Genomic DNA, 26,470 nt, shown 5'->3' on the forward strand with positions numbered 1-26,470 from the left:
TTATAATAAATAGTACAGTATATGGTTAAGTTCATTTTAACATAAAAACAAAACAATAACATTTATAGGACTTGATAAGACTAAAGAATCTCATCATAAGAAACCATCTAATATTCAACCAGTTTGCCTCAACCCTCTTTTGCTCCTGGCTCTCTCTGCCATATGCACACTAACACATGCTCATTTCCATGGCATTTGGCTACATGTCCCCCTAGTGAACAATATAAGTACTACATCATCCCTGCACTGTTTCACTCCACTACAATGTATTTAAATTATTTTGATTTCATTCATACTATACACTATATTTACAGTATATTTGATCATATTTAAAAAAAGAACTTTATATTGATTAATTTTAAGAGTTAAAAATAAACACTCTAACTGACAATTGAGTTTGGTAGTGCGGGCAAGGCAGTGAGAGGTCACTGTTGTTAATTTTCAGGTCAAAGTATAAGACTTCTAATAGTAATTCACTTACTATCATGTCGTTATCATGACATTTTTTCAAAATCAGTTCAACATCAAAGCTCCTTCCATCTACTTCATTGTCGAACAAGCGCTCCATCACAACGTCAGACTGTCCTACCTCCAAAGACATTGAAGCTGACTTGACTCTCCATCCAGCTCTGTTGTTTCTTCTTAGATGTTGGGTGGTCCTTGTCTCTCGCCTTCTCGTCCACTCTATCTCCTTTTCACTCATTGTCAAGTTCACAGCGTCTGTTTCTCTTTGAGCTTCACGGCATCCAGCCGTGGGCCTGAAACTCAATACTTGAATATACACAATTAAGTTCACACCAGAGGTTATTGGATGGAAGCATGGTCCCCTTCTGCAAAACGAGTGAATCAGCCAGAGGATGGGAGGTTAGAAGTGCTGGTAAAGGTTAAATAAATATTGGATGTCATGTTTGCAATGTTGTAGGTGGTTTTGCCTTGCAATTAAATAGTGTGTAATATTAAATCACGATCAATGTGATTCAGTATGTAAGTAAACAAGACTAAGGACAGATGTTACTACATTACAACAACTCTACCGCTAATATTCAAATATTGTATTTTGTTACACAGGACACTCAATTCTTTATTGATCCAAGCACAGAGTCTTGCAATGAAAGCAAAATATATTCCTGGTTTGATCTCACCCCAGTTGACCTTTGCAGCCTGTTGAGTGTTTCAGTGTTTTCCCCTGTTGTTCACACGCGATTGGGAGGCCCCACTTTAAGACACCCCAAACACATACACACACACACAAGCACACACTAATGGCCAGTGAGTCATTCAGTTATTTGATGGGCGGCGCATGAATGTGTGTATGTGTCAGGAGCGTTTTGGGGGTTTCCTGTTTTGGCCCGTGTGCCTCATGCGCTTCCTGGCAGGGGGCTGGTGGTGTCATGTCATCTTTGGGACTGGCCATACACATGCAATTTTCCCAAGGGGTAAACTGATACGGTATACATAATAGGACAATGATAGAATACGGTGTTTATCTCCCTGCAATCAAACATTTGACATTGTGACACCTAGTCAAAACATTCTATGCTTCCATAACATTTTTTTGTTTGAAATTTGTCCAAAAAGTGCTCTGTTTAGGATTTGAAGAAGTGGTTCTTAACCTTATTGGACTGTTACTGAACTCCACTAGTTTCCTATGCGCATTCACCAAACCCATTTGTTGAAAAATAAATTGTTTTTCCCCTTCAAATTCAAGACATAGGAATAGAGTTTACTGTTTGAACTGACTCACCAAACCAAGGTTAAGAACCACTGATTTAAATACTTCCGGTCAAAAATAAAGAGGTCAAATGTCAGCTTAATATTGTCTCCTATAACACAGTTGAAAAAATAAATAAATAAAAATATAAATAAATAATAATAGAAGGGTAATATTTACTTGAATTTTTTAAATTAAAATTACCTTTCACTCAGAAATTTTAAGTAAATTTTACAAGAAAAATGTGGGTACATTTGACCAGTTTATTATTATTATTATTATTATTATTATTATTATTATTATTATGTATTTATTTTATTTTTTTTAAGTTACTCAAGTATTGAGAAAAAAAAAACTCATGACCTTCAGCTTGGGAGACAGCCACTCTACCACCTGAGCCATGCCACTTTTGCTTTTTGCCACTGAACTGCATTGCTGGTGTGTCCAAAATAAGACCAAAAACGGGTCTTGGTACAGAACAAGGATTCCACTTGACACCATCAATATACTAACGCCCAGCAGGAGTGGTATGGCTCAGGTAGTAGAGTGGGTGTCGCCCAACCTGAAGGGATTTGTTCCTCAACCCTCGAGTAGATTTTTTTTTAACTGCTAAAGTGTACCCAAAACTTTACTAGTTTTTTTTTTTCAAGTCTTACTGTTTTTTTCTTTTTTTACAGTGATATATTTGTGGTTAAAAAACAAAAAAAAACAAAAACAAAAAAAACACATAGACTTCACGTCACACAAAACATGCATTAACTTTGGAGATTGAAAAAAAACAAACCAAAAACATCATGTGAGCCCAGCACAAAAATATTGTCTTACACAAACTCGCACGCACACTGTACACACTCATGGTGGGAGAAGCAGTGGTCACGTTCCACTAATCCGAACCAAGCAGTTGGGATTGATCAATTAGCCCTGCTTAAAGGTGTGGCTCAGCCTGATCAATATCACTGATCACCAGCCAAAGGTTTTTCATTAAGACTAGCTGTGCTGCATGAGTGGACTCTATTAGCATAGATCACACGGGCTGTGAGGAATGCCAAGGCTGGGCCCAAGAGAGCTTTCTGTACCACCAAATGAATGGCGAAGAATTCTACAATAAATGGAATTTAGTTGGAAACATAAACTTGATGACAAAATAATCCATTTTTGAATTAGGACCCTTCATTTTATGCTTCTGACTGAACCGTTTTCTCTCCCAGCATGTCTGCTTTGTTGAAAGCATGGTGCATGGTCGACACTTGCTTTTTTTTTTTTTTTTTTTTAATAACATTTTTAGGGGATTTGAATCGCCGTCTTCAATTCTTCAATCCCTAATTATTATTATATAATGTGAAACCCATCAGAACACACTTTATTAACATTTTCCCACATTTCTCTTCATATATTTAAACACTCTCAATGTTCAAACCTTTATAGGTTTTAAAACATACTGTAGGTACACTGTTTAAAAAAAAAAAAAAAGAAAAAAAAATTACACACAAAAAAAAAATCTATGAAATAGCGAGGCCACGGAAGGAAAATATGAATCATTTGTGTAATGTGAATTACTGTGTAATTGTAACTGCAATCGGCCAGTTACGGCCCTTCAAAGATCGGCCAAAATCATTGACCATTGTCTATTTTTTACCATTTACAGTAGCTGTACACAAGTGACGTAGTCTCTGTATTTATTACACACAAATATACCATAAGCTTGTATCCCTAAATACTGAATATATAAGGAAATATGTTGATAAGGACCTGTCAATGATATTAATTAAATGAACCAAAAAATAAACTATATATTTACAGTTGACCCCCTCTATTCGCAGGAAATAGGAACGAGGTGGTCCTGCGAATAGTGAAAATCTACACATATTTGACACCTATTAAAATGTTTGGATGGAAAAATATTTTTTTCTGCCAAAAATCAGCATCAGCCTAAAAAAAAAATCCATATTGGTAGGGCCTTAGAAAATACTCAGTAAAAAAAAAAAAAAAAAAAAGAGCATATGATGTTAATGCACTTAATGGCATGTGTGGAATTTGAGCATTGAACAGCTCTCTCCATTATGCTTGAATGTTATGATTTGATAAAATATATCAATGTACTAGCGCCTGAATGTTATGTTAGCATTGGGACACACACTGCATCCAAACAGCCTTTATTTTTCCATTGTGGTTTTCCCTTGTTTTTAGTTACCTGAAAAACAGCGGATGTTGCTCCATAGTGATTATTTCAGATCCACGAGTCCAAAGGAACCCACGGGATCAACCGCGGCTTAAAACACAAAAACCGCCACTGACAAACTCACCTTTCTCACCCTCTCCTAACCCCCAGCGGGGCTTCGGGCCATTGTTTCACTTACACAATCCACAATGAATTAAAAAATGGCCGTGCTTTGTTCAGTGAAGCTGATGCATGCCGCTGTCACGGAACCTGTCGTTAATGTGCCATCACTGCATTTCACATCCTCAGCAGACACAGGCAGAGCTTCCTCCATCTGTGTGCGTGCGTGCGTGTGGCTTTGCGTGATAGAGAGAATGACAGGCTCACTGTACAAGTGCAAGAGATGCGTAGAATGAATTACAGAGGAGGTTGGTAGGTAGGTCATGTGTGTGCGCGTCTGCCCGTGTGTGTTTTTGTCCATAGGAAGGGAGTTGGTCACATTGATATTGAGGCGGACGGGAAGAGATCATCCTGCTCTGTTTTTGTCATAGCTTTACGTTGAGGCCTATTCTCTCGACACAGTAAATGTACTTGCTCACTTGCTTGAGCACAAACAGGGTTTCCGTGGATCAATAAAAAACATTAGAAGTCATTAAATGGAATTTGCTCAAATTAAGGCCTTAAATGGCATTAAATATAATGTCCATAGGCATTAAAAAATTGTAATACAATTGTTCATGCTTTATTTTACATAAAATGTGCAATACAGTCACTATAACGATAATAAATATGATTAAAAAAAAATTAGCCATTTGTGGGGACTGGTGACTCGTTGTAATTAACAATTAACAAAATGACATGGAGTCCACAAGTTACTTCATGTTCCACATATCAATTTCTCTGAATTTGAAAAGAAAAATGTACTGTTCCTGTCACCATCGTCCAACATGAAACACTAATGCCACAAAGTGGCAGAAAATTACCTCAAGACAAGTGTGACTCAATGTTTCACACTTATTCTGTTTATTATATATGTTTAACATCAAACAACTTTATGAATTACTATAAAAGTACTGTATCAGTGTACTAAAATATACCACCACGTTCGTATTTGGTAACTATATTTGTCCACTTTCATGTTAATTGACAAAAGTATGAAAAAACCTGAAACAAATATTTCATTGCACATTTAGGACAGATAAAAAGTGTGATTCATTTGTGATTTATCACGACTTAACTTATGGCAATCATGCAATTACTGTAATTCTGATTAAAATTGTTATGGGCTGACAGCCCTAATATATAAACAGTATTTGCATACATGTATGTACAGTATGTAGCGATATGTGTGCGTGTGTGTGTATGGAGTACGACAATAAATTAATTTTAGGTTGCATTAAAAAGCATTCAATTAGATTTGCAGATACCTGCAGAAACACTGATATTGTACATACAATGTTAATATGAATATAATCACTATAAGCATGCAATGGATGCTAGTATACAAACAATTAAATGCAGATCTGCAGATACAACTTAGATTATTTCACTCCTCTTGACATTTGAAACGTAATTGGATGCTTGTATGTCATTAACTTCAAATGTTCATAGATTTCGATAAATGCCTCACTTAAATGGCAACAAATGTAAATACTAGAACTCGAACATATTTGATGACTGCCTCATTGAGATGTATGAGAGAAGAATGATATTTCCGTGCGCATTAGTGAGTGGGAGTGGGTGGTATGGATGGACAGATGACACCCACATCCACCTCCATTGGGGAGAGGAAGTCCCTATCAGAGCACAACAGGAAAGAGACTGAGAGAAAACAAGTGTCTTTTTGGACATTAAATCACTTCCTCTTTGGCCTGTACTTCCTCCTCCATCCTCAACCTATTCATCCTCCCAGCACGCTTCGACCAGCCTTTTAGAGCACAGAGCAATTGATTAGGCATCTTGATCTCTGGGCAGAACTGTGCATCTTCCTTTGCTTGTTATCGATCCCGTAGAAAAGGGGTGCCCAACCTATTTTGATCCAACATCTACTTTTCAAGCAGACAACCTCCCAAGATCGACCGGTTCAATGTTGTACATCGAAAACTCACACACCTTTTACAGCCTGCATGGACTAACCTCACAACACTTTTTCTAGTCGCTGTGCATTCGGTAGACATCACATCACTCTTCCTGATCCTCTCTCACATCCAACCTAATTGACTTAGGATTTAGTCAAGACCTTTTCTTCATGTAGCTTATTTGATTGCGGAAATGAATATGAATTGCAAATGTGAAGTATATCGTAAAGGATACAAGTGCTTACAAATTGCTTGTCAGTCTGCATCTGGTGCTTTGATCGTCATCAAAGCACAAAAGCAGAGAAAAAAAGGTTTATCTATAGTATTTGTAAGTGCATCAGGAAACATCGACTACTTCCTTTTAGAACATAAATTTACCATCTTGCATGTTGTGTTTACAAACTGTGGTGAATACCACAAATGGGCTGCTTTATATAATCTTACATGTAACTGCTATACGTTTTGTTTTTTTTACCACTACAAAAGAAAAAAAAAGAAAAAAAACAAAAAAGAGTCCGAAAGATACGACTTCCTTCCTGTCGGCGACTTCCTGTTTATGTCTGAATGCAGGTCAGGAGGGCCCTTGCCTCAATCACTGTCTTCATCCCATAAAGGTGACACCAGGCCTGCAAAATGTAATGTTAGAGAACTCAGCCTTTACTAACAAAATCCCTTTTCGTTGTACTGTACATTGTGTCATATAAACAAAGCTCATGGTTTAGTAAATTAGTTTCTCTTCTATTTTAACTTCTTTCCAAAGTCAAACTATATTAACTCATTCACGCCCAACCTGGATTTTGACTGATTTTGCCCACAGAATGTTGCGTTCTATTGCTATAAAAACGTGGAACCTATCAAAAGACATATCAGAGTCTCTTCTCTCAACAGGGAAAAAAAGTATGTATCTGTTTCTGTTTTTCCGCAATTAGCATTAGAATATAGCTATGTTCCAGCAATATTCACATTTCTGGTGAAATGCTTGGCTGATCTCTTATACTGCGTTGCCACCTGCTAGCTGTTTTTTTTTGTTTTTGTTTTTTTTAACAACTACCATTTCTTTAAGCCACCTCTTTATGGCAGAAGCTGTATGAACACATTCTGTTTCTGTATGCCCTTACATGAATAAAAATAAAAAACGTGTAAACGGTTTTGGGAGGGAAGGACAAAGTAATAAATCACTTTTTTTTTTTTTTATTATTATACGTTTTTGGGATTGAATGAGTGAATTACGTTTTTAATTAAAAAATAAATAAATAAATAACTCTTTATTACTTGAATAGACCTTGGCCAAGGCCCAACAATTGTAATTATTAGGAGAAGTATTTCGGAATCAAATTGCCCTGAATCTTTCTTTTGTAAAATGAGGCTGCTTCATGTTCATTCATTTTCTGCTGAATCATCATCGCAATGAGTCTCATTTAGCTTCTTTGACTATGTCTCTCCTCCCCTGATTAGAAGCCATCTGCCATTCCAATATATGACACAGAATTCCTCTTTATAATTCATAACAGTACGACAAATTGGCTACGACCTGGACAGGTTTGTGTTGAGATACTTTCACCCACCAAGCCTATAAAGACCGAGCTAGCTACCTGCTGTTCGCCACTCCCAACACATTCATCTTCGGCTTGTATTGATCAAACTCATGTCGAGTGCCTCAGTGTCCACACTCCAGCAGCACACAGCCTCGGTTTGCCTTCCCTCATGTCCCTCACCTAATAATAGCAGATCTGTACCTTGTTAGGCAGTTGTTTTGGTCGAGCACCAGCTAACATGAGCTCCACTAATGGATTTTCCTTCCTACTCTCAATCCAGTATCAGAAGTTGTTTTCAAACATACTTTAATGCCTTCTGGGAGAATTTTTTAAATATGTGTGTAATTGCCGTCATCATATCATCAGATTGTTTGAAATTTGTAGATCAGTGATCACCAACATTTTATCTGCCGTGGACCGGTCCATACAAGTCCATAACTTGCAAAGGCAATTCCACTGTGTACTTTTATGTGTCTGTATTAGCAACACAAACACCAACGAGGTTAACAACAACGCTTTAATATGGTCACTATGGTAACGCTTATTGTGAATGATACCCTGCGAGGGGTATCTTCAGTAGAAAAATAAACATGAAGCCACATTTTTATGTAGCTATTAGAAGCGTCCACCTGAAATGCACCAACAAGGACCCAAACAAGAAATACAACTCATTTTGCTAGCTTGTGGATTTAATATTAGCCTTAGCGACCGTAATAATAGCATTAGCGTTAGCGACTGAGATAATAGCATCTTGGTATGAGTCAAGAGTCCGTCATAAATGGTTGAAACAGAGAATCCAGTCACTTTTCAAAATAAAATGTTTTTAGCCTTGGATAAAGTCAGAGAGAAATACTGTAAGATTTTTATTTTATTTATTTATTTTTTATTTTTTTGATAAACAATCGAATGCCCTAATTTTCAACCTGGTTTTAAAAGCATTTACACTCACGCTGACTTCACTTTTTCTTGTTAGCTTATTCCATTTGTGTGCAGCATAAAAACTAAATGCCGATTCACCATGTGTGTTTGAACTCTAGGTTCCACTAATTGACCTGAGTAAAGATGTAGTCATAATTATTTGGATTGAAATTCAATCAAAATTGGTTATTATTCAGATCACAGTAAAATGAACTTAATATTTTAGCCAGAAACCCGAAAATCCAGGTGACTCAAAGACGCCATGCGCTTGTGTATGACCTCATGATTGACCCAAACAGATGCTGAAGAGATGCAAACCAGCAGATATTCCCAGCGGTGCAAGCTCATGTTTTTCATAGCCATGCTCAAGTCTGTGATGTTACAATGTTTAGAGCGGTCTTTGGAAATGGACCTTTCCTCTGTAGAGCCCTCAATAGCTTGCCAAAAGTGTTGCTGTCCCATGAGAGGTGTGGCAGACTAAATAATCACAAGTGAAAGTTCGGGAGCAGCTGTTGGCATGTGAAGGCTTGCCAGCAGTTGGACTTGGTGCTCTGAAAGACAGCAGGAGAACGAAAAGTAGACACGGAAGACAGGAAGGATGAAAGCTCCATTCAAGTTTATTTTTTATCACACCACACGATTTACTGTGCGTGTGTGCAACAACATACTGTTCCTGATTACTTACATTCATCTGTGGACACACACACATGCATTGCAAGAAGACTGACACAAAATTGAAGATGAATCTTTTGTCTGTGTCATATCTTTGGAATGCACTGCACCACATATCTTGCAGAATATGTGCTTTGGTGTAAACAAGTTTTGGAATGTCATTTTAAAATTACAAAAAGAAAATGTTTGCTCTAAAGAAAATAGTAAATAATTAAGGAGCAAATAGAAATTGTTGTATAATGTAATGTAGAATTTTTGCCTGTTTATCAGCGTTGTAGTTGTTGCAGTCCTCGTGAATCTTTTAAGAGGTCAAAAAAGAAACTTTAATCCTTCCTTCATTATCTTCTTTATTGACTTACTGTCGACTGAAGTTGGGTACACACATAAAGATAATGTGGCTAATTTTGAACATGATTCCATTCAGACCAAAGTATACCCAATTATAAATACCCGATTATAATCATATATATCCTGAGTGAAGTATTTACATATTTAATCTTTTTTAATATAAAGGGGAAAACAGACTGTTCGAAATCAGTTATTTCTGAGAAACATAAATAGGGTGGAAAAAGGGCATCCTGCTCATTTTCAACATAAATTATATTGCAAACCCAATGAAAAGATATTAAAGATGATCTTTTTTATGGTAAGACCTATTATCTTTGATAGTAATTGTAAGCATATCTAACCTGAGGTCAAATGTCAGATTCGTAGATACATTATATGCAATTATAAGCGGATCTTGTTCAAACACTCAATGATTCACATTCTAAAAAAAAAATCCAAAGAGTTGAAGTATCTCAGGTCAAAAGTCATACTGTTTCATATTTTATTCTTTTTTCAGTGCTCTACTACTGATTGCAACCTTGAACCAATTTTCCAATCACATTGACTACACACTCCCATGAACAGCATTTTTCTCATTTAATTTCAGATGCTATAAGAGATGCAGTCAAGTTCACTGAATGCCATAAGTAAAATTGAGTTGTTGCTTTTGTTAGTCGGACTTCCATTCTGCTGTTATTTACGCAAAAGGACAACAGCACATGCACTTCTGCGTGTGATGTTTATCCCTCCCCTTAGACATACAGCAACGTAGCAGGTAAATAAATGTTATGTGTGGAAGCGTGAAGGGCCATGCGTGTGATGGCTGATGGTCCCGCTCTGTGTTGATTACTGCGCTCACCGGCAGCAGGTCACACAGATCAAGGCTGCTGGTGCTCCTATGGGACTTGAAACGTTCTGGTTTTATGGGAGGCGATCTGAGGCCATCACATATCTCCAGTTCATTCTCCGGATTTTTTTTTTCTCTCCCCCCACTATGTGTTCATTCATTTTGGAATGAAAGAACATTATTGGACAATAATATTTCAAAGATTATAGAACTCTAATGTTTTTTCTGATAGAGTGATTTGTCACAAAAAACATCCATAAAGTTTGGTTCTTGTATGACTTTATTATTGATAAATAGAAAAAGTGACTGAATCTGCTTGATCAAAACTATGCATAAAGCAACATGAATTAGCAAGTGACTTAGAACGTTTGTCAATGAAATGAGCTTCATAGCATTGCCTCTTAACTAAATTTTGATCACAAGTGTATAGAGAGAGTGTCCTGACTGTGTTTTGTTTGGGGCAAGGGTTATGTTTGGGTCATGACCGTGCTTTGTTTGGGGTCTGATGCAATCAGCATGTAACAGCAACTAGTTGCAACTGGTAAGAAGCTATTTGAAGTCAGAAGCTATGTGATGTCAGGTATCTTTAATCTCTTTATCTGGTCAACAGCCAATCAGATAATTCCATGTCTATATGTCTGGTGGTTCCGATTTATTCCTCTGTCCAGCTGGCCACCTGCTCCACAGCCCAAGTTAGCTTAGCGTGTCTTGATTCTTGATACATTCTCGTTGTTTCTGGTCTAGTCAAGTTAGTTCCGTGCCTCTTGATGTTATGCGAATAAAGAGTTAAAATCTTATTTGTGTCTGCATTTTTGGGATCCAATTCCAGAGCATAACAGACAGAGATTAACTTTTGAAATAGTCAAGTCATTCCAAAAACATTTCGTCTAATTTAAAAAATCTTCACTTGCAGAGGATTCAATGAATCAGTGATGTCGTGTGTAGTGACATTCAGGTTGTCATTTTCATACAGACGCCGCAGACCTCTTTTCTTTGTCGATCCCACAGATTTTTTTTTTTTTTTTTTTTTTTTTGGTGACACTGTGTGGCAAAGGTCAAGATTGTATAGGCAGTCAAGCATTCACCTTCGGCACTCAACTGAGCTCTGGCAAGATTAGGCCTTTGTGTCTTGCTCTCTGTATGTGCCGGGTTAATTTTTTCCACAATGGAGCCGAGCAAACACAGAGTTAGTGTGTGCGCCTGAAAGTGTGCGTGTATGCGTGTTCACGCGCGTGCATGCATGTGTTTGTTTTTAAAAGACATTGGTGCAACCGTTTTAACAGAGCAACTCCTATTGAATTAGATGTTCTAACCCCCTGCTTGCTAAATGGATTTCTGAAGTGGCTGTAGTTGGAGGCTTTCAATTGGATGCAACCTTGAGTCCTTTTTTTATGAGCTCTGTAGGATTTAAGTGGCGGTATAACATGCGCACTGAATGTGTGCTTCTTATTTTTTGAAATTGAAAAATCTCTAAAGGCTCCCCCCATTGTGTAGGCAATTAATGGAATGCTGGCAGCGAGGTTCAGGTGCTTAAAAGTTGTATTTTTTCTCCCTCTATCGCTCTCCTTTTAATTACTTATAAAGGATAATCATCGGGAAAAAAAAAAGCATCATAATGCTGTAGGCTTCCTCTTTCTGCACAATGATGTATAATGCATGCTTTGAAATGAAACGGCAGCGGCCTTCAAACCATTCCATTTGCAAACCTTTGTGTGTTTGTTTAGCATGCCACAATGATGCTTTTGCCTAACAATGGCGAGTGTGCCCATTAACAATACTTGCCTATTCATTTGGTCTTTACATGTGTAAAGTTTGTCCATCAGGTCGGCAAACAAAACATACAACTGCTGCTATTAGTGATTTGAAAGTTGGATAATTACGTCTCTGAAGACTTCTGTTCTCTCTCGTCCGTCTCGGTGAGCTGAAATCGGGTTAAATGCGGAGAGAGATGAGTGAATTTATTGTAACGTTCATCAACAAGGTTTAACTTTAAAACCAGCTTCAATCCATCGATGACCAATAAGACGTGAGCAACTGTTATGTCATTTTCAGTCGACAGCAAGTGGCAAAATGGCCGCCCCGTGAGATGGATAAAAACGGATAGATTTTGCTGCATACATATTCCACAAATGCATCATTAATCAGAGGTCCGTATTTAGGCTGGTGGGGGCACATACAGTGCAACATATTTTTGCAAAGAAACTTTTTGAGTTGGCTTCCTCTTTAAACTGACAGTTTTGGAAGGTGAACTTGAACAATGGCTTCATTTATTAGGTGGACAGAGCAAAATAATGAAGCTCCTCGAAGACAACTGACGTCGGGAGTCGGACAGCGTTGGGCTGACGGCAAGCGCCATCTAATCAGTGTATAAATAACCTGTTGTAAAGTCGGATCGAGTTGCAATACTTTGGTAGATGGGGTGTATGGAGTCACAGAAGTGCCAAAATTAATAGGAAATACAAACACAATCCATAAAAGAGAACATCAATCAATACAAGAGAACATTTACAAATCCAGATACAACAAAGGCATTCAATAAAAGAGAACATTTACAAATATCTTTCCCATTTGGCTTTTGCTTATTCCGTTTTGTTTTTGCATGGACTTGCCCCGCCCATAGCAATGGCCTTGGGCGGACCATTTGTTTTTATGAATGCGTGCTTGTCAAGACTGTCTGAAGTGGTTTGGGGGGCCCGCCCCGCCCCTAATCTGTGCAGCCTGACTAGTTGATACCCGATCACACGATTCCCCACGTTTGCTCAGCGCATGATGTCAGCTTTCTTCTATTGTTCAGCCATATTGCTCTTTTAATTCAGTGAGCAAGTTTTTGTCAAAGGTTTGAGCTTCTCTGATGAGCCATTATAACGTAGCTGATCAAGCTAACACGTAATGCTAGGCTAACCTTTTTGCTACCTATAGTATCAGTGTAGTGTAAACACTTCCGGTGGTGTAGCCTATATATATATAACTGTATTAATTAATTTATTATCCATTTTAATGTCAGTAATCACAATTGCCCCAATTGATCTAAATCAGTTTAAATTTGAATTTCGAAATTTAAAGTCAATTTGTGCTAAATTGAGATAAATTTTAAATCCGGCTCTGCTTAATTCTACAACAGGATTAACTCAAATTAATTTACTCAAATAAATTTACAAATAGTTTTATTAATCTTAGCTAATCTTTGATTAATTTGATGCAACCCAACTTCACTCAGTTGAAAAATTATGAGAGTCTTGATATCAGTAAGAACATTTTGATAACTTTTACTGGAATGCTTGTAAAGTGTCAGGCCAGAATCTCCTCACAGTTGTGAAGTCTAATTCTAATTCTCGGCAAAAAAACGAATCTTCACTCTCAAAATGTATTGATTTAAGGCTTTTTTGTAAGTACAGTCAATAGTCAACTCTGAACAACACAAACTCAAGTGCTAACTCTACAACGTAAACGATAACATGAGGAACAATTAAAAAAAAACAAAAATCGGTTGAGTTAGATTTTTGATGCTAATTAAAACTAAAATTGGCATGCTTATTTTTTTTCCCCTCCACAACTTACCCTCAGATAAGCCAAATTCTACTGATTAGCATCAAACACGATAGCCCTCAAGGTTAACACTCCAGAACGAGCCATAAACATGATCAAGACGGCAGACGATACTGGTATAGGCCACTGCAACGAGTATCAAAACCTTCAAATAAGGACAGATACCGATACCTGGTATAGGTACGAAATTTTTTGTCCATTTTCCTAATAAATTGTCATTGCTCATTTGCTCCTCGTCCAACCTGTAAATCCGTTTCCAAAGGTGACTTTTCTTCCTGTTGTCAGTCTGCTTGCATGCATGCAGGAAGCATGCAGTTGCATCTCAGTAAGCAGGACTGACGAGCTTCCACAGTTTAAAAGCTTCACATAACACTGGCAGACACAACTCGGGGCTGTTTGTGTGATGCCAAGGAAAGCCTGTTTAGAAATTGACAGCGTTGCATCTGTGTGTGTTTGTGTGGTGAGCGTTATGTTGCTTTCGGCAAGTTATTTATGTGTGTTTTTCCCCTTTTTTTTTTTTCCTGGCTATCTGTGTGCTTATCTTTGCACTCGGCCGGTCTGGAGCTGATGTCCACCTTAGGGGACGCACACAGCATGCATTTCTGAATATTTTCACCTGAGGCTGCACTTGTTAGAAGGTGCAGATAAATTTATATACATTATTTATACAAATTCAGGGCGAGTGAAGGCAGGCAGGTTGAACGCGTTTATGGACCAAGAGGCCAAGCTTCAAGCGAGGGCTGGCGGAGCCGGCTGCTTTCACAGCTGGGACTGACCGACATGCATTATGCTCCATTTGAAGGCGGCTCGACATCACATGATCACTCAATCCGTTTGAGGCAAAAGAAAATATTTTCAGAAAAGCTGCAATAAGGAAAAAATGTCAGATTCTGGTAAATGATGTCACTCGCACTTTGGTTAGAATGTCGCTTCGGAGTCACAGGTTCTGGGTTCGAGTCTCAGCTCAAGCCTTTGTGGCTTGTGTTTTTGTGTCTTACCCAAACTCAACTGGGATAGGCTCCAGTTGCCCTGCGACCATGTGGTAGAAAATGGAAGCAATTGCATTTGACTAATTAGGCACTACTAAGATTGCCTCACTTAATCTTTTACTGTGTGTTTATTTACTGCGTGCGTGCTTGTAACCAAGATACGAGAAGGCCTGGTCACTATATATTTATATTAGGGAAGGGGAACTTTACTTGCAATTCTCTGAGTCAGCGTAGACTTATATCAGGATATTTACAATATCTCAAGATGCGGATTTAATAAAGTGGTTTTGAGGACAAAGAATAATGGATGCTATACTTGGTTAACCTTTGAAACCTTGGGCTTTTTTTTTTAAATGCAGTGAATTATTTATTTATTTTTATTTCATTAAAAAAATGGCGACGAAGAATAAGGAAAAAATACACATATTTTCAGAAATAACAAAAACCTCAAATGATCAGATAAACTATAATACAAAAAAAAGTAAATATATATATATATATATATATATATATATATATATATATATATATATATATATATATATATATATATACACATACATAATTTGAAATATCCAGTACACTCTTAAAAACAGTTAAAAAATAACCCAGATTGGCTCAAAAAGGGACCGTCACAATTTTTATTTATTTTTTTTATTATTTTTTTTCATTTAACTCAAAAAGTTGGATTGAATGAATAATCCACAAAACAACCCAACACAGATGACTTGACCCCTCCCCCAATTTCTTGTACACAAAAAAAATGGGTTGTTTTGTGATTTAATCATTTGACCCGAGTTTTTGGGGTTAAATAAATGACCTGAAAAGTTGGGTTATATAATTATGTGGGTAAAATAACCCATTTGTTAAGTAACCCAAAAAGTTGGGTTAATTTTTTGGGGTAAAATAAATTACCCAAAAAGTTGTGTCAGTCCCTTTTTGACCCAATTTTGCTTATCTTCTGACCCAACTGTTCTTGTAGTGCAAATTTAAGAATACAGCCCTGAAATAATTTGGCAAGTAAAGTTACTTGTAATAAAGATAATATTGTCGTGCTATTACTCACTTTACCTACTCTGAATTTCACTACATGATCGTGTCATGCAGGCAAGTTCTTTTTGTGTCATTCATTGCCTCAGTTTCTTTAGCTGCTGACCTTACCTTCACGTTTTTGTTGCTTCTGTTTATTTGACCTTGGTTGGATGTTAGATAATATACAGCATTAGCAGCAAGTGTTGTGATTTAAAGCTCATCATTAAGAAGAACAATGCGGAGTTAAAAGTACTAAGTGCAATTTATGTGTGATAGAGTACCTCTTATACTCTTGAATGCAAATAAATAATAACACACCCCCTCCCACACAGGAACCCCCTCCTGCCAATGTGGAAGCATTACCAGCTGGTTGTGGTCTCCACGTCCCCATGGAGTTGGAGTTTACCGCTTCTTGCTTCTCATCTGGAAGAACTTCCTCAAATGTAAATTGTTGAACTTTTTTTTTTTTTTTTTAAATGTATACATGTTATATGTATGGTCGATGTTTTTTTTTTTTTTTCTCTCTAACCCTAGACTAACTTTTACTAATGACACAATAGGGATGTTTTCTAAATCTGAATAGTCGCTTTTTAATCAGAGCTCTGTGTCTGGACTGTGCCAAATCTGGCTGTGAAATGAAGTGTGTATTTTTAACACTTAATATGAAATAATGTTTGTGAACCCTTTGTGTATGATAATGTACATATCAACTGTTGTGTTTGATTTCTCATGTTACCAACTATGTAAAATGGATTCCAGTATATTATACAAAATGATTGCAAGATTGATTTTACTTACAGTGTGCCACGTGTCAAACATTCAAAGACAATGAATGAAATACAGTATGAATAAAAATGAATTTGGCGTCTCACAATGGGTAGCAATGTGATGTGTTAAGGGGCCAGTCTGCATGGGAGCAAAATTATTTTATAATTTTATTTTTTTCATGGATATTTTAATTCCTTACTTTTTTTGTGATTCTCCAATGCATAATAATAATAATAATAATAATAATAATAATAATAAAGTAATTAAATTAAATTAAAAAAACAGAGGAAATGTTTTGTGTGCAAACACAATCACACAATTTCACACGATTACTTAAAAAAAGGTCAATCTTTACAACAGTATGAACAGAACTAAATGACCATTTTATTATTATAATAAATAAAAGTGGAATTACACTTGCTCTTGGAAGTTGTATAGACCAGGTTTACACAAAATTTTAATAAACTTATTTGTGCATTGTTAATATATATTATTGTATATTTTCACTGATTTATGTTTTCAGTTGCTGAAAACTGACTTTGTTCAGCACTTGAGGATGGATGTGCAGATGCGAGAGAGAGAGCGAGAGAGCGAAAATCCCTTTGCTTGGGGTCCAGTTTATAAAAACAAAACAAGAAGATTGTACAGTAGACAAATTTATTGTGGCGCCGAAACCTCACATCATGTAACACAAAGATGGAAAGCAATAGACGCAATAAATTATCTTCATTATTAAGTGTAACCAGTGACATTCTGTACATCAAAAATGTAAAGCTTTGTAAATAATGTTTAAAAGTTGTACAAAAAAAAAAGTGGAACTGAAAACTGAAACCTATACAGCGATACTTAAGAGACATATGTTTGAATGCCAGCACAGAAATTAATATTTTTTTGTGATTCCTTAATGATTTTAGTGTCTCACGACATAATTTAAGTACTGATTAAAAGTGAAATAAAACACTGTACACACAACAACAAGAAAGAAAGCAACCCATTTTTCCCCATGTCAATGATGTCATCTTTTTAAGGAAATCATTGCTTTGCAATTAATGCATCATCACAGTTGTCTCCCATTTTACCACATGAATGTAAACACCTGTAATTATTCTTTTTTTTTTTTTTTTTAATTTTACAACATTAATAGTTTATTTATATATATTTGTACATATTTTCATTCACATCTGCACAGTTAGCTAGCATGGTAATGAAATAAGGCAAGACTCACATAACTGTGACATCACAATATTTTTTTTTGTTTTGTTTTTTGAATTTATTTTATTTGATTTTTTTTACTAATACTGATTATAAAGTGTTTGTGTTATTTCCTTCATCTACAGCAAGCTTTGGTCTTTCTGAGCAAAGTCCGGTTACAACCATGTCCAAAAGTCGGTTTTGCTTCATTTTTTTGGTAGTAAAATTGTAAAATTAAGGGTGCTTTTTTTTTGCAGGAAAAAATGGAAATCCACTATTATTTTAGCTGTTATATATAATTAACGAGACTTTCTGAAGTACATCATTTCAAAGCACTCAGGGGGTCAAATAAGGGGACCCAAAAAACGATACTGGACGACATTCGTTTGCAGGCCTTTCTTTCTTTTTCTTAACAGTCATTTCTCACATTTTTGGTCAGGTCAAGCTGCCGCTGCTTTATCGAGGAGTTCAGTGATAGCAGGTAAGAGTCCGCTTTGGTTGACCACGTGAACACTCGCTCGTCTGTACAGTACCAACCAAAGCTAAAAGAAAAGTCGAATTCCACATCCTATACAACGTCCTCTCTTTGAGTCACTGTGGTTATAAACGTTAAGAGTCTTTGTTTAGTTCAAGTGTTCCTCTTTGTGTTTGAGCCTCTCTCCTCTAGTTCATGTGTGCACATTCAGTTTGTGCATATTTGTCCAAGTATTTACACTTTTTTTTCAGCCTTTATGGTCAACTCAGGGCTGGGGCGGATTGAAATAAAAGCAGGAGATTTTGGGCTGCAGTCTCACTCCTCACAAGGTGTCCGTGCAAGCTGCAGTTCCCTCCTAAGCTCTCTTGGCGTGGAGCATTTCAATGAGCAGGTTGTTGCAGGGCACGTCGCCGTTCAGGTGTTTGTAGTAAAGATATTCTTCGGCCTGCAGGCTGATGGCTCGGATCTCTGGCAGCCGCAGGAGCAGCTGACCAAACTTGTCCGTTTGCTGCGGGTAGTTGCACATGACGTAGTCCAGCAGCGCCGCGTTCACCTGCTCCTGCACGCTCTCGACCAGGTGGAAGTTCTCCAGGTTCTTCACGTCTACACAAGTCGGAAAAGACAAACCGGGTCAGATGGCATCAAGGAACTTTAAATGAAATGTTTTAACAATTTCAGGCCTTACATCTTTAGTATTTTCTTTCCAATGTTTCAACTTCAATTGGATTTTTTTTTTCGAACAGTCCTATATTTAACAAATTGAAATCAAGACAGAGAACAACCGGATAATTTCCAGCCAATCCTGACGTCATCATTAGGCGACCCGATACGATCTGGCAGCCCGATCACATCTGACACCGACGTCGTCACAGGGTGGATGAATATTTAGGAGGGTCACAGTGAAATTGCACTTTGAGCATTTTCAATCCATTATATCTCCTCTGTTCAGTTTCGCATTATGGCGATAATCCAAACACAAAATGAGTCGCACACAAGATCATTTGTTGAATTGATTGCTTTGAGCACGAGCTGTATGACAAAACAGGCCACGTCCCTTGATTTTGCTCACAGCCGTCTCTCGGGACTGCTGTGTAGAAGGAATCAGGTGAAGACATAAAAAAAAGGATGAAAAAAGGCTCGTCCCCATGAGAGTCAATCCCCGTGAGTCAATAAATTATGTAGGGCAGACTTACAGCCATCCTTTTTTTTTTTTTTTTTTGTCATATCAAAACAATGTCATAATAAATAAATGACTTCTGTATGAAGTGAACATTTGCAGAGTGCAACAAGAGTGCAAGTGTTTTCCGTGTAGATTCTTTTGTCGGTAACTTGTGCAAATTCTATTTTTTTCTCCTTCCCAAATCTTACCTGCGCGTGCTGCCACAAGCACTTTTCCTTGGCAATAACAATAATAAGCTCACTGGGGGCTCCTGCAGATTATTGCAAGACAAGTGGAAAATGTGCTAAATGGATAATGGCGGACTACAGCTACAGCGCGGCGTGGACTCGTCATGATCGTCAAGTGCAGGGCTGAAGAATTTTTAATGAGATGCCACAGCGACTATCTCGTGTGTGCGTGAGACATCTTTTATTAATACGTTTGACCTCAGGTCGCGTGTGCTTATGTAAGCTAATTCGGAACAACGGCGCCCATGTTTCTCTTTGACACCTCCAGACGCACACATCACTTCATCTTCCGCACTTCTCAGACACATGTATAATCAGACACTAATCCTTGGAAATACACACAATATTTCTTCCTCACTTGCACTGCATTTACTTTCTAACACACACACGGGCGACTCGGAGCATTAGCGGGGAGGAGGGGGAGATAAATCAGCAGCTAATGAGGTCTCAAGTATGAGAAGCAGCTCCTTCAAGGCACTTCCATCTATGATGCACTCTACCATGCCGTTGCAATCTGCATGCGTGTGTGCGTCGGCGCTTGTGTCGCATGCTCACCGTGACCTCTGCGTGACACGGCGAGGGGCTAAATAAGGCCGAGAAGAGGACAGGAAAGGGGCGTGCGTGTGCGTGTGCGTGGGAGGGGGTGACAAAGAGGGACTCCAAACAAACACGACATGCTTTTTCCTGCTGTCACTCATCTGTGTGACCCGCTGGGCCAGCACCGGCGCCGCTGCCAAACTCCAATAAGGCACTGTAGTCTTGCATTATGGCGATCAGGAAATTACAGAAATATGATATTAAGAAAAAATTGTTTTCATAAAAATGAGATAAAAAGGTTCATCATCTTTTTTCCAGATATACTTGCCAGATCTCAAAGGATTTTAAGTACGATATTTGGAATGGGTCTGTGGAAAAGTGTTTGTTGAAAAGAACATGTGTGAGGTCAGAGGTCACCCAAAAGAGGACCTGCCTCACAATCTGTGTTTCAATTCATCCCAGTGTTGTTGTCACCCAAGCATGACTTTATGGACATTGCTTTATGCACTGAGGCAGTCATGGTGGAATAGAAAGGTGACTCCAAATTGTACCAACAAAGTCGAAGGCATACGATTAAATTGAATTAAATGTAGAGAGAATTAAGTATTTACAGTATGTATTAATTTCTGTTAAAAAATCAACACAGTCAATTTACAAATGAGGTGAAGAGAAGCTACATTGACAAGACATGGTAAAAGATGATGGGGCCACATTAACATTAAAGGGATACTTGAGTCATTTTCAGCAGTAAAAAGTTAATTATTTTGTTGATAATTAAAGTGGTAACTTAATTTTTTTTTTAATATACAATTAATACCTTTAAAAAAGAATTTTTCTGCTTGCTGTCAACTGATGATGACATCACCTTTGTTGAGGTAGTAGATAACGGCCAATCATGGCTCACCTGTTTTCTGGATTTTGTCAGTAAACTGAGCCATAATTGGTCGTTACCTACTTCCTCAGCACAGGTGATATCGTCATCATCAGTCGACAGCAAGTAGAAAAAAAAACACTTTTTATAGGTATTAATTGTACATGAAAAATAATGATCTTATTAAATTCATTCTGGACAAAATATTAACTTTTCTCTGCTGAAAATTGTTCAATGAAGTCAAGTGTCCCTTTAAACTTTGATTTCAAGAAGGTTGGCTGGAAATTGCCCCAGGGCCGCAAATTTGAGACCTCTTCCCTATCTGGATAAAAATACAAGTGAATAAGTTTGTATATTAAAGTTTCATCAACCCTTCAGCCCTCTCACAAGAAATGTAGTTATTTCACAAATTTAGATTGGTTTTGTTCCATTGTAATATCTCAAGTACTCTTGAACACACATCAAATGTGAACGTATGCCAGAGAAAAATGTCTAGTTACTTGCACACACAAAATTGGAATGGAAGACGTCATCAACATGGCCTTCTAAAATATGGGCACAAAAAGTTGAATTCAAAGCAATTTTTATAACCTACACGCATTTCAAGTTAAAGTTTAATATTATCCAAAATGTGCGTGTGTGTGCGTGCCATTTTGAAAAAATAATGAATTTGGCTTTCTGTATTGAGGCGGCTAAGGGGCTTCCAAATGTGTGGTGTAAAAAAAAAAAACAGATTTAAGAAAAGAACAAACTCAATTTTGTATGTGGTTATAGTAAATAATATTTACATAATGAAAGAAAGACAATAATAAAACCAAATGAAAAACCAAGCAAAGCAATTGATCACTCATCTCCAGCCAGTGTCAGGTCGAAGCATTAAGTGTGCTAAGTGCTCTCCTTTTCCTTCACTACCTCCCCCTCACATCAGCCACTCCTCCTTCCCTCCCTCCCTTCCTCTTCCTCTATCTCATCGTTCAGTCACAGTGGGACTAATTATCAACTTTTTTTTTCATCTCACATAAAACAACCACAGTTCATCGCAGCGCTGCGTCCGAACACTCAAATGGAAACCCTGAGGTCCCGCGGAATATATTGTTCCATTTGACGGCCGATCGCACTGAAGCCAGTGACCCAATGAAAAAAAAACACACAAACACACACACATTTCTCCTCTCCGAACCCGCTGCGCCTTTTAATTAGACTTGAAGACGAGATGCTATCATGCTGCCAAAGTGTGTTTTTACACTGTTATACAGTTCTGCCCCCCACGCTCTCTCCTACAACCTGCCTAAGGTAACATACACAAACTCGCACAATGAAACCTCTAATAGTGAACACAATCTGTTCGTTTTGTTCTGATTAAAAAGTTAATTCTCACAGGACATCAAACTTGCATCATGATTAAGATCGTTATAAACTGTGCAGGTAATATCTTAAACTACACTAAGTGCAATTTCTGCAGAAATTGTGTAGGAATGCTGAAAGCTGAATGCTAGATTTGAATGCATGTGGAATTCTTATGAAGTAAATTGAGAGATAAATTATGATCTCCTGGTTACTGGACAATGCACTTTACCAACTGTGCCACCGAGCAGTGTAAGACACCTGGTAATGATGATAACTTATATGTATGGAAGTGGCCGTGTAAAGTGATACTTGGAAAAAGTTCAATGTCTGTCCCATTGAAAATGAATGGGGAAAAGTTGATATTACAAGTTAATTTATGTAAATACTGTAAGTAATGTGGAACCAGACGATATATACCCCGGGATCATCTCATTGAGCTGTATCTTACCAAGCATTGTTTAAAAAACAAAACAAAACAAACAAAAAAAACATCCTTGGATCAGTTCTTTACAAAACACCAGGCAAAAAAACACTTCTGAGAGAGAACACGAACCAAAGAGGGCAAAAAACAATGAGGACAGCAGTTAAAAAGGTAAATGATCATCATTTTTATTCTTTACTCTATTCTTTGTTTTTTTACATTACGCACAACTCTCATTTATTGTGCAATAATCTAATTGGAACATGTATTTGTTACATGTTTTGATGCATTTTTATGCTTTATAAAACATTTATGTCTGAATTTTGGGAGGCTCGGAACGGATTAGGGCATTTACATGGAAAATGCGTCTCTACTTACAAAATGTTCTACTTAAAAACTTTCTTCCAGAACCAATTATTTTCGTAAGTAGAGGTACCACTGTATTACAAGACTTTGGAAAACATGATTTTAAAAATGCTTTGAGACAAAGAGCATCATTTTTAACCTTGATTTAAAATGATTCACACTTTATTGGTATGTTTTGAATATTTATTCATATTATTTATTCGTTCTAATAAATTATATCAGTATTATACACATGTAGAGAGGAAAAAATGCTTTTGAAGGGTGATGGGGTAGCATATTATTATATCAGGGGACGTATTATTCACAGGAATTTATGTTAACTGCTGCTATAGTATAAGCAAAACTTACAAGTTTAAAAAAAAAAGAGTGAATCTGCACATAAATTACATTAGGGTTGCTGTCTACAAACAACCACAAAGTCTACAAAGTTGATAGAGTACACTACACATGAACTAATGCAAATGCTTGACTCCACCTTGAACACAAATACAGCACGGCCACTTTGGCCTGACACAATTTCTCAAAGACAATAATTCTCCGTGCTTCCTTCATCATCCTCCAATTTACCGTCATGACTTCCTCGTACAAGCTGCCACCTGTCAGGGCAACATGACAAAATAACTTCATGTTCTTTCACTTTCAGTGTCCCAAATCAATAAATGTCTGTGTCACATGCTGCCGATTCCCTCTTTTCAAATGTCACAACATGTGCTTCCCTCTGGGTTTCAAAACAACACGTAAAAATCTGGCGGGCCATAAACAGATATTGAGTCAAGCGTTGACAGTAAAGCAGTAGACAAACAAGTGACTTCCGCCATCAGGCTCTGGCCTTCCAATAGGCCTTTATATGAGCCTATCAAATCTGGAGCACCTTTTACTACAATTGCGGCACTTTCAAGACAACTTGAACCAGAGTCCGGGCCTCTTTATTGCATCCCACTTGTGTTGTTATCATGTCAACAATGTCCTCCGCTACTTTATTCATCATTAATTCACCAAGCAGTTTGGCTCCAATCAGAAAAGAGGGCGTCAACAAATGAGAAACCTGATGACCTTTGATTCGGAGTGACTGAAAGGGACCAAGTCAGGAGTGAGTGGCTGCAGTTGACACATAGATTTTGCGTTGGGAAATCATGTTTGCGCATGTGTGTGCATGTGGCGCCAACAAATACGGCAGCAGGGGCAATCGAAGCAAATAGAGCCATGGGACAAGGGGCAACAGCCGTATGGCTGATGTCATCGCTTAAGTAGCGCAATGAGTTATGGTACAGTGTCCAGATCCATTAGTTCGGTTTGCAACAGAATGCCGCAACATCCTTTAGGCCCTAGCTTGACACTCATGCTTCAATGAACTTGTGAGATAACGAAACCCATACACACATGCGCGTACACACACAGTTGGACTACATTCCCCTCAGCTCCCATCAATACTCTACTTACAATTCACATGAACATGCACCTTTCCTCAGCAGGAGATTGCGCCGCGCCATTAGGCCATTAAAGATCTTTTCTATTTATGCTTGCCAGCAAACGCGTTGCACCCTGGAGAGTTCGGCTCACTTGTTTTCCTCCCAGTCCCTTTTGGGGAATTGCTTTTCAGCTGCACGAAAAAAAAAAAAAAAAAAAAACGGGATACGACGGGTGTTCTTAACAATTAATTGGGTTTCCGTCAGATTCAATACACCGGAGACCAACGGGATACACCGGCATGCTCAGCGCATGAGGAGAGATTGAATCATCTCATTGAGCTGTAAGCAACTGAATCTTGACCTTTAATTAAGAAACTGACACACAGTTAAATACTTTGCAGTCAATTAAGAATTGGTGAATTGTAAATCAGTCTAAAAAACATCAGAAATGGACAAAAATATACTACAACGACTAAAACTAATATGTGTAATTTTTATAGCTCAGTTGCTCTCAAATCTTTTTGACGGAATACCACTTAAAAAATAGAATGCTTTAAAGCCCTTTTCACACTGCACTCGTTCCATGTGATAGATTCGAAATGATGCGATTGATTTCCACTCAATGACTTTAGGTGTGCAGGTGAGTGTGAGTAACTGGCAACCAACCAATTCTGGATGTCTGCAGTTTGCCCACAGTCAGTTGTGACATGCTCCAGTTTCCACATAACCCTAATTAGGTTAACCAAAATATTCAAATATTTATCAGTCCAGGAAATAGTTTACCTTTCACCTCAAGTCAGCTGGGATTGGCTTTAGCTCAATCTTTCCTTGAACAGGACAAGTCTATTCCACTCACAGAAATATTTCAAGCCTAACTTAAGATTTATGTATTTTTTTACATGACAAATTCCCATTTAGTTTTTGTTTGTTTGTTTGTTTGTTTTTTAATAATTTTAACACAAAGCTACCAAATCAACCTTATATGATACATATTAATTTGTCTAATAAAGCCTATTTATTTGAAATGCATAATCCTCAGGTCTATGTATTGCACAATAATTAGGTTGCCTATAGATGATACATATACTGCTATGTGAAAAACACTTATGTCCATTCCTACCAACTATCTCCAGTACAGTCTCGACATCCAATGGTACGACTTCACCACCCACAGGGTTGGAAGTCCAGAGGCGGTCTCTTGAAGAGTGAGGCGCCATGCACACCAATTTATTTAAGGGCTTGATGAAGTTAAAAAGTTTAATACTCTATCATAATTTGGTCTAGAATATGATGCAGATTGCCTGGGGATACCAGGAATTACTCCTCAGTCTTACCTTTTGGGCTTTTTAGAGGTAATTATTGTGTTTTATTTTGATTGGAGTATGGCCAACAATGACTAATTTGGACACACATGCCCTTGAAAGCCCTCATCTATATTTAATCGGCTGTAAGAATCTGACAAATATCACACTCAGACTTCTTATACATTCAAGAAAAAGCCTCATTAGGCTCTGAGCACAAGCTATCCTCGGTGGTGATTCTCTCATTGCCCTGGTTTACAGTAACTTACTGTAGCCACATGCCCTGGAGCTACTATCCAGCCCAGTGTCCAGGGGCTGACGATCCTCTGTGTGAGCAATAAATAATTACAAACGCCTCACACTTCCTTTCTCTCTCAGAACAAACCATCGAAAGGGACACCATTTGTCGGCATGTCAGAATCAAATCTGAAGGCTCAATTTGTCTATCTAGCCATCAAACCTTCCCGTTAACCAGTCAAGTGGTGTGATGTCATGTAGCTTTGAAAGAGAAGTGAGCGCAGTCCAGTTGGGGATATATTAGGTCAAATCTACAGCTTGGTTGAC

General features: G+C 37.7%; 2 protein-coding genes across 2 annotated transcripts in view; one reads left to right on the forward strand and one right to left on the reverse strand.

Annotated features, from left to right (window-relative positions):
* LOC144027169 (adhesion G protein-coupled receptor D2) overlaps positions 1 to 16,637 on the forward strand; it is an 80,178-nt gene extending 63,541 nt beyond the window's left edge. Inside the window, 1 exon segment of the mRNA XM_077534495.1 lies at positions 16,146 to 16,637. Within this exon segment, the coding sequence (XP_077390621.1) occupies positions 16,146 to 16,268 (123 nt within the window). The 3' untranslated portion in view covers positions 16,269 to 16,637.
* A 590-nt stretch (positions 16,638 to 17,227) lies between these two features.
* Positions 17,228 to 26,470, reverse strand: part of nr5a2 (nuclear receptor subfamily 5, group A, member 2) — a 66,521-nt gene continuing 57,278 nt past the window's right edge. Inside the window, exon 7 of the mRNA XM_077534894.1 lies at positions 17,228 to 18,850. Coding sequence (XP_077391020.1) covers positions 18,603 to 18,850 — 248 coding nt within the window. The 3' untranslated portion in view covers positions 17,228 to 18,602. The remainder of the gene's footprint in view (positions 18,851 to 26,470) is intronic.

This window comes from Festucalex cinctus, chromosome 10, assembly GCF_051991245.1.
Source record: "Festucalex cinctus isolate MCC-2025b chromosome 10, RoL_Fcin_1.0, whole genome shotgun sequence".
In the NCBI taxonomy this organism is placed as follows: Eukaryota; Metazoa; Chordata; class Actinopteri; order Syngnathiformes; family Syngnathidae; genus Festucalex; species Festucalex cinctus.